The following is a 13407-nucleotide window of genomic DNA, read 5'->3' as shown; positions in this document are numbered from 1 at the left end:
TATGAAGAATTCTGAATAACTTTACTCGAGAAAGAATTTTCTGAAATAGAGTTTCCAATATTCGACTTTAATCATTTTTGTTTACTTGAATAATTTTAAACAAACATTTGTCTATTTTTCATCGTCCCTTCGTAGATTTGTCTCCGGTGCGATGGGCTCGCCGAAAATCGTCGAGCTCGGAATCGGAACGAAACTGCTACAACGTGCAAACATCGAAAGTGACCACCGAGCGGAGTCCCACCAAGAAGAATAAGAAAAGGATTCAGCAGGAGAGGCGGAGAGTCTGCGAGAAACGGAATCCTCTTTTGGACCGCGTAAAGAACGCCAGACTAAGCTTCTTCAAGGATCGAGATTCCGACGACGAAGACCAGGAAGAAGCCGAAGATCCGGAGAAGTCGCAGCTTCGTTCTATGTGCGAATTGGACCAACGTGGCCTAACTAGAAACGAATTTCGTAGATCTGTCTGCGAGTCTGATTTGAAAGAAATTATCGAAGAAGAGAAAACTCAGGCGAAGAGAAAAAGACGTTCGAAATCACAAACCAGATTGCCTTATCGAAAGCAGCAAGAAGAACGCTTCTCTTTCGTAGGTTTTCGACAGTCTGCTGGCCAAAAGGTAGGAAACTTACCTAAAGATGTCAACCAGGAAAGCGCTGCTCAGCAGAATCGCAAATGGCGGAAGAGCAAAGAGTTCTTTCAGGATCATCAGACACCTAAACGGTCGATCGATCACGTTTTGGAAGGTTCTACCAGCCGTCTAGAAGACCCATCTTTCAAAGATGGTACTCAATTCGATAGCATAACGCCATCGAGCTGTTTAGCCGCTAAGTTTCGAGCAATGCAGGACAGGTACCTAAAAAGTTCCACTAGTAAGATAATAGCGAAGATCTACAAGAAGGAAGGTAAAGACAAAGAAAGACGAAGACTGAGAAGCTTCTCGTACGGTACTCTGCCAGGCCTCGAGGAACTCAGGACGAATCCGCTTTATGAAGAACAAGATCAGGATGATAACGATTCTGGGATTCTGGATAACGACTCTGCTACCAGCTCTTTGCTCGACGACAGGTGCAGCAGCAGCGCTTCCGGCTTGTTAACTGCTCTCAATGATTCGTCCGTAAATTCTCCGCCTCAGCTACCACCGAGAAAACCTTCTTCCTCTATCGTAGATGTAGAGAGAACTTCGAGGCTGTTTTCCACCCTGGATATCTACTGTAGCAGAAATGAGGGCAGACGTTGCGGGAGAAATGCGTCCGAAACGAATACTCTCGAAGACTCTCCCGGGCAGATTTGTCAAGCTGCGAACAACGAACTGATAGATCGACAGGATCGTGATGGTTCTAAGTCGCCTGAGGAAAAAGATGTCATCGAGAGGCTCGACGGTAAAGGTTCGTTAGGATCGGAGAACTATCAGACTAGCAGACTTCCAGTTATCAGAAACAGACCTTACACTACTGAAAACATCGTCGTGAAGCTCCCTAGGGAAAGTTCCGATCAGTGTTTAGGTATCTTCATCGCGAAGACGGCGGAGTCCAGTCCAGGTTACTTGGTGGCACACGTAGTACCCAATGGTCTGGCTGATAAAGAGGGTACCTTGAGGATAGGCGACGAAATCTTGATAGTTAATGGAAAAAGACTGCGAGGATTAAGTATGGTCGAGGCTAGAAAGATTCTTGGAAGCGGGAATGGTCCTGGCGACGTGGACATCGTCGTCTCAAGGTATTCCGCCGTAGACCAATCCCCGAAAAAACTGACAGAGAGCAGCGTAGATTACGAGAACGTTCACATGGAAAATGGTCATGGAGTTATAGTCGAGAATTCGCCTAGTACGCACTTTAGAAAGCATCAAACGAAGCATCATCGAGATAGAAAGAATGAATGCAACAGATCCACTTCTTCGGATAAGGCCATCGTGAGTGTGGACAATGGCGGATCACAGAGCATTTCAAATTTTTGTACATTGCCAAGGAGACCTAGGAACACTGTTTCGACGTTCCTGACAGTCGTGTTTCAAAAAGGTCCTGGGAAGAAATCGCTGGGGTTTACTATCGTGGGTGGAAGCGACAGTCCTAAAGGAAGCATCGGTGAGTGATTTACTTGTAATTTATATACCACTATTGATACTATTGACTCTTATCAATCCTTTGCAATTTCTTGCAACGTGTCAGTGATACAAGGTTTATCTAACAAAAAGTGGGGGGAGGGGATATATATGAGATGAAAATGTGTGTTCAGATTTCTACTAGTTAAACGATATTCATAATTATAATTGTATCTTTTGCAATGTCTCCATTTGTGCGTTTCGCAGATCCGTGTATCATCTATAAAAGAGCATTTACATTATTTTCTAGTTTAAATAGATTAATCTGTAATCTATGGTATTTTTTATTATAAAATTTACAGTAACAGAGTTTGTCTGGAGATAAATTATTAATACCTGTATTTTGATATACTAATAAACTAATATATAGCAATTAGGTATTAGTGTAAAAGTATGCTTGTTAAAGACTGTTATTACATTAACTTTAATTATAATTTAACTTTAATTATAATTAACGTGCTATTTACTTTAGCATTCGGATGCAGTAAAAATAGATTAACAATTATTATCTAATATATAAGGTAACATTGTTACTGTTCGTTGTGGAGTACTATTATATGATAACATATCATATCACCAGTAAATTAATTAATATTTAATTGGTTTAAAGATAGTATGCGGAACATTATCTATTCTAATATTTTAGCACAATTTGCGATCAGTACATTAAGGAAAGATAAATAATTCGTTGTACAATTGTCTCATTAAAATATTCTTAAATATTAACATTACAAACGGCATCCAATTACAAAACGATATAAGATCTGCTGTAAGTTAGTACGATTAAATTGAAAAAATCTTGGTATTTTACTTAACAAAGACGCTTTAAACTTTTAACAAGACTAACCCCATGTTAAAATCCTATAAAATGTCTTTGTAAATATATTTATGTTTATATATATATTTATATTTAGAATTGAAAACACGTCTCAAACTTTAAATGCGATTGTATATGTATCAGAAATTTCCAAACATCAACGTTAGCATCGTTTCTTAAAATTATTTGTATTTAAAGAAAAACTTCCAATCGTTAACCAGAATGATTAATATCAATTTAATCAATTTAAGGATAAACAAAAAGATTACAAACTTAGCGATTAGAGATTTTAAATATTCTTAAAATTCAACGTTCTCTACGTTCTTTAACAGCTTCAATATTCAGAAACAAAATAACTTTATAAATCTTTCGATATTAACATTATCATATCGTTTAACACGACTCCTTAAAATCTTTACAATGTACTTCGAACTTTTAACACGATAAAACATCTTAATAATTTTCGATATCGAAATCTTGTCAACATTAAAATAGCACTTGAAACATTCAACAAAATCGGTTCGTCTTTACTTTTTCACTAGTATAAATTGATTCTGTATAGGTTTTAAATGAAAAAACCATATATTAGATATTTTTTTAATTATTATTCAAGAAATTAATCAGGTCAAATTTTATTTAAAAAGTTATAAGAATTTTAATTTTGTCATACAACACTGAGATAATATTTTACTTACGACATGCATTAGAAATAAGAAATTAAATAGTGCAACATGATTTCTACCATTCATAACATTTCGAATTGAGAGAGCTAAAATCTCCACCCTTATGATCCATCAACCCTTCGCCGTGATTTAATCTCGATATGGAAAGAACTCAATGCTCGAGAAAACATCTTCAAACCTCGCAATAAAGATATTCCGACGAAGATTGCTTCTTATCAATGTTTGTCGAAGGCTGCTTCGGGTTTTATCACGAAGCGTTGCTTGTACTCAGGGCCGCGTATTTGGGGAGGGTCGATTCGCAAACAAGCAGAAATAGCGATGGATCAAAACTTTTGCTTAAGAACTAGAAACACCGGCGGTTTTCTCGCATAACGTTTACGCACTCGCTCGACCGCCGTATGGCGCTGCTTGTCGATAAACTACCTCCGCGTGTATACAAGCGTTCTCGAGTTTTACGCGCTCGTTACATTACAAGGCGAATGCGTTCCAATCTGCGTTTCGTACGCATCGGGAATACCGGCCTTCCAGTTGTTTTACATTCGTGTAAGATCAACCGCGTACATGGATGCGATGCAGTTCGCTTCTTGAACGATGAAAAGAACATCGTTGAGAAACGTTCGAGTCAAAGAACTATTGCATCGAGTGTTTATCGGCTAGAAGGGCGAGGAGAGATGTTCTGTAATACATCTCTGAAATAAGAATAAGAATTAAGAAATTGATCGCTTAAGTTTTGCATTCGGTTGACCGTAAAAGACAAACCTCTAAAATCTATTTTTCTTTTTTTTTTTTTTTGGAAGATATAGATGGATGAACATGTGAAAATTGATTGCTCTTGTAAAATACACGTTCTTTCAAAAACTTTGACGGAAGAAATATTTAATTTGTACTTAATAGGATTTATGTAGTGAGAAAGGATGAGACGTCGAAAATTATCATAAAAAGGAAAAATGCACAAAGACTAAATTGAACCAGATCGAATCTTTCCGATGACATTGTATTTGTAATTTTCAGCAAGTTTAAGTCCTTATAACGATACATAAGCGAAGTATTAATTTTTGTGTTTTAGATTACTTGCCTAGATGTTCTCTACGGATTATAAAATGATATTACGTTGTATGAATTTGTCTGTAAAGCTTACTTATTAACATTATCGAGTTTTATCAAATCGTCCATGTTCGTTCATAAGCTATCTATTGTCTGCGAATAAATAATTCGAAGTTATCGCAATAGAAATATTTCCTTTGCAAATCTATTTGTCATACCGATCGCTGCTTAATTTTTTTTTCGCATAATTCGTAGTAATTATCGTATATATTTATTACAGGTATCTTTATAAAATCGGTATTGCCAGGAGGGCAAGCCGCGGAAGATGGCCGTTTGCGTGCGGGTGACGAGATCTTGGCAGTGAATGGCCACGTTTGCCACGACTTGACCCATAAAAAAGCCGTTCAGCTATTCCGTAACATCAAAACTGGACCGATTGCCTTGCATCTTTGTAGACGCGTTAAAAATAAGGAATTACAGTAAGTATGGCAGTACTGTACTGTTACGCACAGCTTTCTACGATTTTTATCAGTGTCCTCTAGTATTAACGTTAGCTGATTGTATAGGAAAGAAATTCATAAAGTTAACATAAGATTGTTATAAAATGTCAACTTTAGTACAGTCATGCTGATTATGTAAAAAGGGAATGAGTCGCACTTTTCCTCAATATATTTCATTCATAAGAATGGATCTACGAAAATGAAATTGAAATCTTTTAGCAGCATGTGCGTAAAATTTGGAATTATAACTAAACAGTGCAAAAAAAATACATAGTGCCTAAATTATACTTGGAAAGCACAGCCCTTTCATATTATTTTGCTTCCTGTATTTCCAAAATATTTATAATTTTCTCTCCCTTACATTTATGTACATTTTCTCCATAAACATCGTAGGAATGTGAATATTTTCGCCATACAGCAATCTTAGTGATTATTTAGCAACAATAACCGAACCTAAATTCTTACGTAACCAGCACGATATATACTAATTCCTTAATTGTATAAAATATATTACAGTTTGAGATTAAGAATGGTATCTTAAATAATTTACGACATTATCTTTCAGGACAACGAAGGCTAAGTCGTGCGCAGATCTTTTGCTCGTCGACACGTGAAGAGAAGCTGTACAAGAAGATTGTAAAAACGAAGAACATACTTTGTGACCTCTGTAAAAATGAATTGGGAACCTGTATATATTGTAAATTTGTAAAGTCCCTTGAAAATAAAATTATTATTTAATAACTGTTCAAAAGTTGTTTCGTTGATCGTTGCACATCATTGTTACGCATAACAGATCCTTAAGCACCTTTAAATTACGGCCCCTTTATTGTCCTCTATAATCCTAATAATCCTAATAATAATACTAATAATAATAATAATAATAATAATAGTAATAACAACAAGAATAATAATAATAATGATGATAATAATAATAATAATAATAATGTCAGAAATCGTATACAATGAATTCACGCTGCTGTAACGTATCTCTATAAAATCTTATAGTCATAATAATAATAACATAATAATAAAAATAATATATAATAATAGTCAATAATAACTAATAATAATAATAATTTCATAATACACTTAATTGCTACGCAACTGCGGCACCGCAGTAAATAAATTAATTGAAACAAACATCAAAGATCAAAGATTCGTTCTGATAGACTAGAATCCTAAAACTTCGTATGCAGCGAATACTAAATCGTTTAGAGTTAAACCGAAAGAGCACTTCCTGTGGGCAGCTTCGTCCACGTTGCCTCCTTCTCAGCACGGCGCGGATTTTTGCGTACTTTTTGGATACCTGCAAACAGTTATGTTCACTATAGGTTCATTCATTTTACACACACTTAGCTTTTAAATCTAAAAATATGGATATCAAGTTTTATAAATACCTGTGTCTCCTTGTGATTTCCAATTCAACTGGGCCTTCTCTTACTGCTTTGAACAATTCGATAACTTCTTGGTGTGTGTAGCCACGCAGCACCTTTCCATTTAAACTTAGGATTTCGTCACCTACGGAAAATGTTTAAGCGCTATGTCAATTAAATGCTTATATTCATCTCATTCTCTAAATATTTAAACTATCGTTTGATCCAAAAGAAAGAATTTCGAAATTTGGAGCAGCTCAAAGGAGTTTCTTGGCAACAGCCGAAGATGCATCGATCCTGTACTTATGCAACCGAAAGATACCGGCGCGGCAGTCCGTTATGCTTACATGCGGCAGGTTGCAGTGACACGAGGAAACCGCGAACGTTCGCGTGCTCGAAAAAAGTAGGGATCGGTTGAAACTCGAAACGCATTGCGTGAAACTTGCCTACAGAACGTGCTGCCGCCTACCGCGACGAGAACTTCGTAAAAATCATGAAAGAGACGTGTGCGCGAAATTCGATTCGACGTTGACACCGTGTCTCTTTTTCCTGGTGGAAACTCCATATTTCGTTTCGATCAGATCTTTACTCTTTCCTGTTTGTTGTACTTGATAGCATTTCACAGCAAGTATTTAAATTTTACAGTATTGTGATACTATAGTATTTAAAGATGTATTTTATTTTGATAAGGTAAGACCGACCATTGTATTTTTGTATCTTTTGGCATCGTATTTCGATCACAGAACACATATTTTCCAGCATTAGGAGGCCAAGCAATTTAATCAAATTATTAAATCTACGAAACGAAATTTCAAATGAAAATCGCCAGCAAATAAACAGGCATTCCGTGTCTACGTCCACTCAATATTCATTAAAATCTCTAACTGCGTCAGACCTACCAATCGATCCAATTCACAAGTCCATTCTTCCTGCGTCCTATAAACGTAACGAAAAACGTCCATTAACGTAACCGTGAGTCCCATTTAACTTGCTCGCCTTTGGCAACGAAGAAAGCGACAGAAAAGATGCCGTTGACAAAGCTGGCGACGAGGTCGCCAAGCCAAGTCCAGTGGCACGCCGCTTCAATAGGCGGGAAAAGAAAGAGTTGGCAAAAATGAAAAGGAAAAAAAAACAAAGGGACCGGAGAACGGGAGAGGAAACGAGAAAGGGCACGAAGAGTGCCGGACTGTTTAGAAATGCACGCGACGTCAGGCGTCGGATTAAAGATTCGAGGTGTGTCCGACGCGTCCATGGCGTGAATGCACGAGGAACGACGAACGCGTACGTGACGCATCGACACGCTCGATCCACACCGTGATCCTGAAATAGCGAACTATGTCGATGGAACGAAATCCTTGCGCGATCCACGCCAGAGAAATCTGCGATCGATTGCGTCACGGTCACGGAGGAATGGTAACGTGAGAGATTACACGCCGCAACACTAAGCCCGTAAAAGGAATTGAGATGCCCGCGATAGATCTTCGAGGAGATCGTTTCCAACTGCATCGATCGATACGTTTGGATTACCGATCCGGAGGTTTTTTTTACAAGATTTAAAGCCGGTATCGAATGTCACACTCTTTGAATGTCACGGTCTACTCTCGAGCAAACTATCGACAAGTACCAATTTAATTACCAATTCCAAGCTCGTTAAACTAGTTTACGTTACCTTGGAACAGCGACTTGGAGACGTCAGCTTGACCACCAGGGAAAATCCGTCTCACGAAAATGCCCATTTCACCTCGTGGGCTATCTCTGCCACCCACCACGCTGAAACCGAGACTAGGCTTGCCGTAGCCCTTCTCGAATTTGGCAATGTGTCTCGATAAGTAATGTTGCGGCTCCATTGTCGATTCCAAATTACTTTCCACGCCCTTCCGTTCTTTGGACATGCAAGAAAGCGGCAGAAAATCTGGCCTCTTCGTCGACTGAACGCCTTCGTCCGCAGCGGGTGTACTCGATTGATTCGATTGTACAGTTTGCCTCGTTTCACTGTCGATCAACGACAGATTCGAAAGATTCTTTGCATTTTCCAGGTACTCATACTCCCCAGGTAAAGTCGGAGGGCTGACATACACCTGCGGCACTGTCTCCTCGAACGCGGTCATCAGACGTATTTTGTTACCGGTGAAAGATTTTAGAAACTCTTGGACCTCCTCCAGACTTTCCAGCGTCCTCAGCTCCTTCCCTTCAACCTCGACGATTTCATCACCGAGCCTTAGTCTTCCGTCTCTGTTAAAATTGAACTTTATTAAATGATTGCGTGGAAATAAAACCAAGAGCAGTTGATTCAAACAGATGATTATTTATCGAGAAACTCTGATGGAACTCGATAAATTACTACCTATTCCTATATGCTCTAAACTATATCTAACCTACACTTAAATATTCTCTGATAAGACTTTACCTCTGACATTTACCTATTACTTATGATATGATACTCTGATAAACTATGTCATGTCGATAGACCCTTTGATCTACTATATATATATATAACTCCTTCGAACTCCTTTGTACAACGCCTAAACTTACCTATGCGCTATTCCATCGCTTTCCAACTGAACAACGATATACCGCAACTCGCCTAAACGTTGCTGCGCCAAGCGGATACCCAAATTTTCCTTTGGATCTCTCTTGTTCAGTTGTACCAATCGACATCGTCTAACCCTCTTCGGTGGTTGAATTATGTCACTGAGAAACCTACTCTTGTCTTGTTGTAATCTCATTCGATGCGGTGAGATATCCAGCGATTTTGGTGAACTTTGCAACGCGGTCAGCCCGTTCCCGCAAATTGGAAACTGAGAATTCATCATGACATCATCGTACGTCTGATGAATGCTCGGCAACAATCTCCCCGAATTACTCTGATGCCACCTAAGTCCGTCTATACCGTCGTTCAATTCAGACGTGCCAGCCCGAACATCTGCCTCGGAAAGCTTTCTCATCCTGGTATCGTTGCTGTTCTCCTGTTCTTGGCACTCGCTGGGAGTAGAGCTCCTGATAGGCTTCTCCAGTTCCGAATCGACCACACTGCTAGTATCCGAACTATCCGTACACTTTAAACTTAAACCTTCATTTTCCGAAGCTGCCGCTGACTCTCCTCTAGGCCCATCACTGTCGTAGCCAGACTCGTTCGAGCTGACATAATGAGAGGAAAGCCTCTGCTCACCACTGGGCGCGGAGTTTCGTCTGTGGCTCCTCAACGCTGCCACCATGTCCAGGTCTACGTTTAACGAGGACGTCTCGGAAAATCGAGACTCGTTGATCCTTCCGGCAAAGTCGACTCTATCCTGACCAGTTTCTGGATGCTGAACAGTCGCGTTACCTCGAAGGGACATCGGACTGCTATCGTACGAATTGTAGCAGCCCGTATCTTCCTGCTGGAAGTTGTCGTCAATCCTCTCCAAATGACCAGGGTTTAGACTGTACCTATCCTCGCATCTGCTCGAACTCCTCCGAAACTCAGTGTACGAGTTCCGTCCGCTTTTTGAGGTGGGCTGTTCCTGAGACTTGTTCGGATTTCCCCTGGCCAAGTTGCCGTTCCTGGTGCGACGACGTCCAAGCGTGGTCGTTCCGGTATACGTATCCTCGATCTTTAACGCGGGAAAATGTTCCTCAGAGGCAGTCTTGAACAGTCGTTCGTCTTTAGAGGCGAACGTACTGTGACGTTCCTCGGGTAGGACGGATAGTTTCGACCGTAGGAAAGCGTAAGGAAAGCTAGACTTCTTGGCTTCCTTGAAGTCACAGCTACTGCTCTTCCGCATCGGCGATTCGTTTCGGGACTGACCAAAGTCACAGGGACTGAAGCTCGTTATCGATGGGTTTCCCAGGGAATATAAGCTCGCGGTAGCGTCTCCGATATGCTCGTCGAACGCGTCGTCATTTTGACGATCCGCTAGATTGTCGCAAGATACTGTTTTATCCTTGCGGTTCGAGATCTGTAAATCGATCCCTTCCGAGGGGTCGTCTCCCTTTACGTAAGTCGGGCTGGTGTTCAGCTGACTAGTGCTACAACTTCTAAACAAATTTTCCTTCTCGGTGGTCTTTAGTCTCTCGTCCATGTTTTGCGAACGTCTGTTACTTCTCGCCGAGTTGAGCATTCCCGTGGAACCCATGCGGATGAAGAACGATTTAAAGGGAGAAGGTGATCTATGGAAAGTTCCCGGTATTCTCTTTTCTAGCTTGCTATCTTGCTTCAGATCTGGCACTGACTTGTCCGTTTTCGGGCTAATATTGTTATTGCTAGCTGCCGTGCAACTGTTATTGTTATTAGCGTTTCCGTTTCCGGCGTCAGACCTTTCGGAAATGGAGCAGATCGTTTCGCGGGAACCAGCCCGCCGGAACGAATCTATCTTCTTGCTCATTCTACGACCCCAGACTCCAAAACTCGAACCTGAAAAAAGTGGAGTGTCATGTCACGACCATTTGCGTGGAGTCTGTGAAATACACATACTCTATTATTCCAAAACAATTAAACGTCTAATGTTTAAAAACAGTACCATAAGGAGTACACGTCGTAATTTAAGAGAAGTAAAGACTCATCTTCGCTATGCAGAAATGAAAAATTTCGGAGAATCGAACGGAGCGAACATTCAGCTGCTCGAGTCGCAGCAGTCGGGCAAAAGAAGAGATACCGGGCCATCCCGCGAGACGAAAAACCACCGGTCGGCATCCTTATTCGCGGTCGACATATGGTCGTCCCCAGGAACGGGTAAGAGGAAGTCGGGTATGCGCGACAGAGGCAAGCAGGTCGACCGATGGTTCCGCGTATTTTGGGACTACTTTTTCGAGGTGTGAGCCCGGTTAACGGGGCCGGGCCATTCGCTCCTATACCATGGGAAACAATTGTCAGGCTGCTCAGGTATCGGGTACACGTGTTTTGCGATAACGCTCGCGCAACAGACGGACTGCCGACTCGTGATACGACCTCGTTAACCCGTCGCCTCGCGATTTCTTTAATGGTTGCTCGTGTGCGCGCCATGCTTCGTTATTTAACCGATCCAGCAACGTGATAGATACATGTTTCGTCTGAGAAATCATCGAATGCGTAAGTACTAACTACTGAAAGTTGGCTTTTAGAGCTGTAGGTCAGGGATTAATTGGTCAATGGCTTGCAGAAAGGAATAAATAAGCTTTAATAAATTGCCTGGTAAATTGCAGGCGATTCTAATTTTATAAGCATTTTGTTCCTATTTTATTCGAAGGAATAGCTTTCGTAGATATTATTTGAAAAAAAAGTATCGTTATCTATCGAATATAAGCTGGCGTATGGTAGCATGCAGAAGTGCGACTTTTTTAATTAGGAGGAAAAATTGTAGGCGAATTTGAAGAGTTGGAAGTTCAGACCTCATTAACAAGGCGCCTTTTGCATTTCTAATATGACGAGATGCCTTTGTAGGTTATAACGAGGAATATTCATGAATTGAAGAAAGGAATGAGTTTAAGTAACGCCACACTGTGTCTATCTGGAATGTAACATATTTGTGATGAATACGATATCGTTATGTAACTGATCAATTCTGCCGAAATTAATTTTCATACAATCTATCTTCGTCTAACAAAGATTTTACCCAATAGACTCGAATATTCGAAAATTTGAGAAACTAAGAAACTTATTGTATCTGTTTCGTCTGCTTTATTTCACAGTTCTGAAAAAGCAAGAAGCAAAACGGGGCCAAAACCTGCTTCGCGCAATATTTATTTGATCAGATTCGTACGATGCAATAACGTACCCGTCCTTATTTAACTCGCGGCTGTATTAATATTAAAGTTTCGTTCCGGCTCCTCGGACGTATACTACGCCATTATGTTCTAATGCAAATTGAAAGACAAAAAAATAAGAATAAATGGCACAATGGGGATGCGACTCGTAATTCTTCGAATTAATCTCGCGGGGATAAAACGAGAGAATTCATGATAAATCGAACACGGCGTGACAAGTGCGATGACTTACACTCTCATTAAGGTAACAAGTTGCATCCGTGCACCACAGTGCACAATTAAAGCGTACATGTATTTCCATATGAACGCTATCAGCGTCATATACAGTACGGCCGCGATGACGGTGAAGCGTCATCACTTTATCCTTGATTAATTAGTTCCTTAATTAATCAAGCACGGAACGCCGCTCGACGTAACGATAATTATATTGAGCGACGCGATAAAAATGATTACGGTTACTTTTGTTCGTGCTATAGCGAAAGATATCGAGAAAGTGACATTGATTTTCAAATAAAAATTAACGTAAGTGAAATATACCATGGTCTTGGTAAAAGGTCGCGGCCAGCGGGATGTAGTTTGAATCGATTGAAATAGATTTTTAAACGTGAGATTCTTTATGGAAATTATAATATTTGTAGTTCTACGTAGAATGTAATTTTGTAAGCGATGTTCTTGCAACTGATAACGATGCATGAAACGTGAAAATAAATGAAAGTTATTCATTCTATATCTTTTTCCATTACGTAACAAAATGTCATCTCTTTGGAAAACCACTCATATTTCTGTAAATCGTTCCCACTATTTGTCACGACGAGTGATTAATCTTCGTATTTCACTTAATGTTTCTTATTTCAACACCAAAGTCACGACAGCATATTTCATTTCGCGTGGAAGTTCAGTTTTTATGACACGTGCATCGCGCGTGCAAATAAATGTATAAGCTAATATTCGTTATTACTTTAATTTAATTAGTAACTGTGTTGAGTTACTATATAATTTTCCAGGTCATTCTATGCTGTAAAATATTATACATAAAACATTAAAGTTTATGAGATCGAAATTATACGCTACTTACATAATTTACATTCATTTATATTAATATCATTGAGAAATCCTTGCTGTTTACTTTAAACAGTCAATAATATAAAAAAGCAAAACGTAACTATGTTTTAG

At 39.7% G+C, this 13407-nt stretch overlaps 2 protein-coding genes across 10 annotated transcripts in view; one reads left to right on the top strand and one right to left on the bottom strand.

The window, feature by feature from the left end:
• The window catches only part of LOC126868692 (uncharacterized), a 41835-nt gene extending 35944 nt beyond the window's left edge, over nucleotides 1-5891 (top strand). For 6 of the 7 annotated variants that reach the window (XM_050624451.1, XM_050624450.1, XM_050624454.1 and 3 more), the window contains 3 exons: nucleotides 136-2079; nucleotides 4921-5119; nucleotides 5706-5891. In XM_050624451.1, coding sequence (XP_050480408.1) covers nucleotides 136-2079; nucleotides 4921-5119; nucleotides 5706-5754 — 2192 coding nt within the window. In that variant the 3' untranslated portion in view covers nucleotides 5755-5891. The other variant, XM_050624457.1, reaches the window with a different exon arrangement.
• Nucleotides 5892-6046: 155 nt separating this feature from the next.
• Nucleotides 6047-13407, bottom strand: part of LOC126868688 (uncharacterized) — a 78110-nt gene continuing 70749 nt past the window's right edge. For all 3 annotated transcript variants that reach the window (XM_050624444.1, XM_050624443.1, XM_050624445.1), the window contains 4 exons: nucleotides 9046-10906; nucleotides 8183-8745; nucleotides 6538-6658; nucleotides 6047-6446 (listed from right to left, as the gene is read on the bottom strand). In XM_050624444.1, the coding sequence (XP_050480401.1) occupies nucleotides 6410-6446; nucleotides 6538-6658; nucleotides 8183-8745; nucleotides 9046-10906 (2582 nt within the window). In that variant the 3' untranslated portion in view covers nucleotides 6047-6409. The remainder of the gene's footprint in view (nucleotides 6447-6537; nucleotides 6659-8182; nucleotides 8746-9045; nucleotides 10907-13407) is intronic.

Source organism: Bombus huntii, chromosome 8 (assembly GCF_024542735.1).
Source record: "Bombus huntii isolate Logan2020A chromosome 8, iyBomHunt1.1, whole genome shotgun sequence".
NCBI classification, from domain to species: Eukaryota; Metazoa; Arthropoda; class Insecta; order Hymenoptera; family Apidae; genus Bombus; species Bombus huntii.
This window is presented reverse-complemented; position numbering and strand designations above follow the sequence as displayed.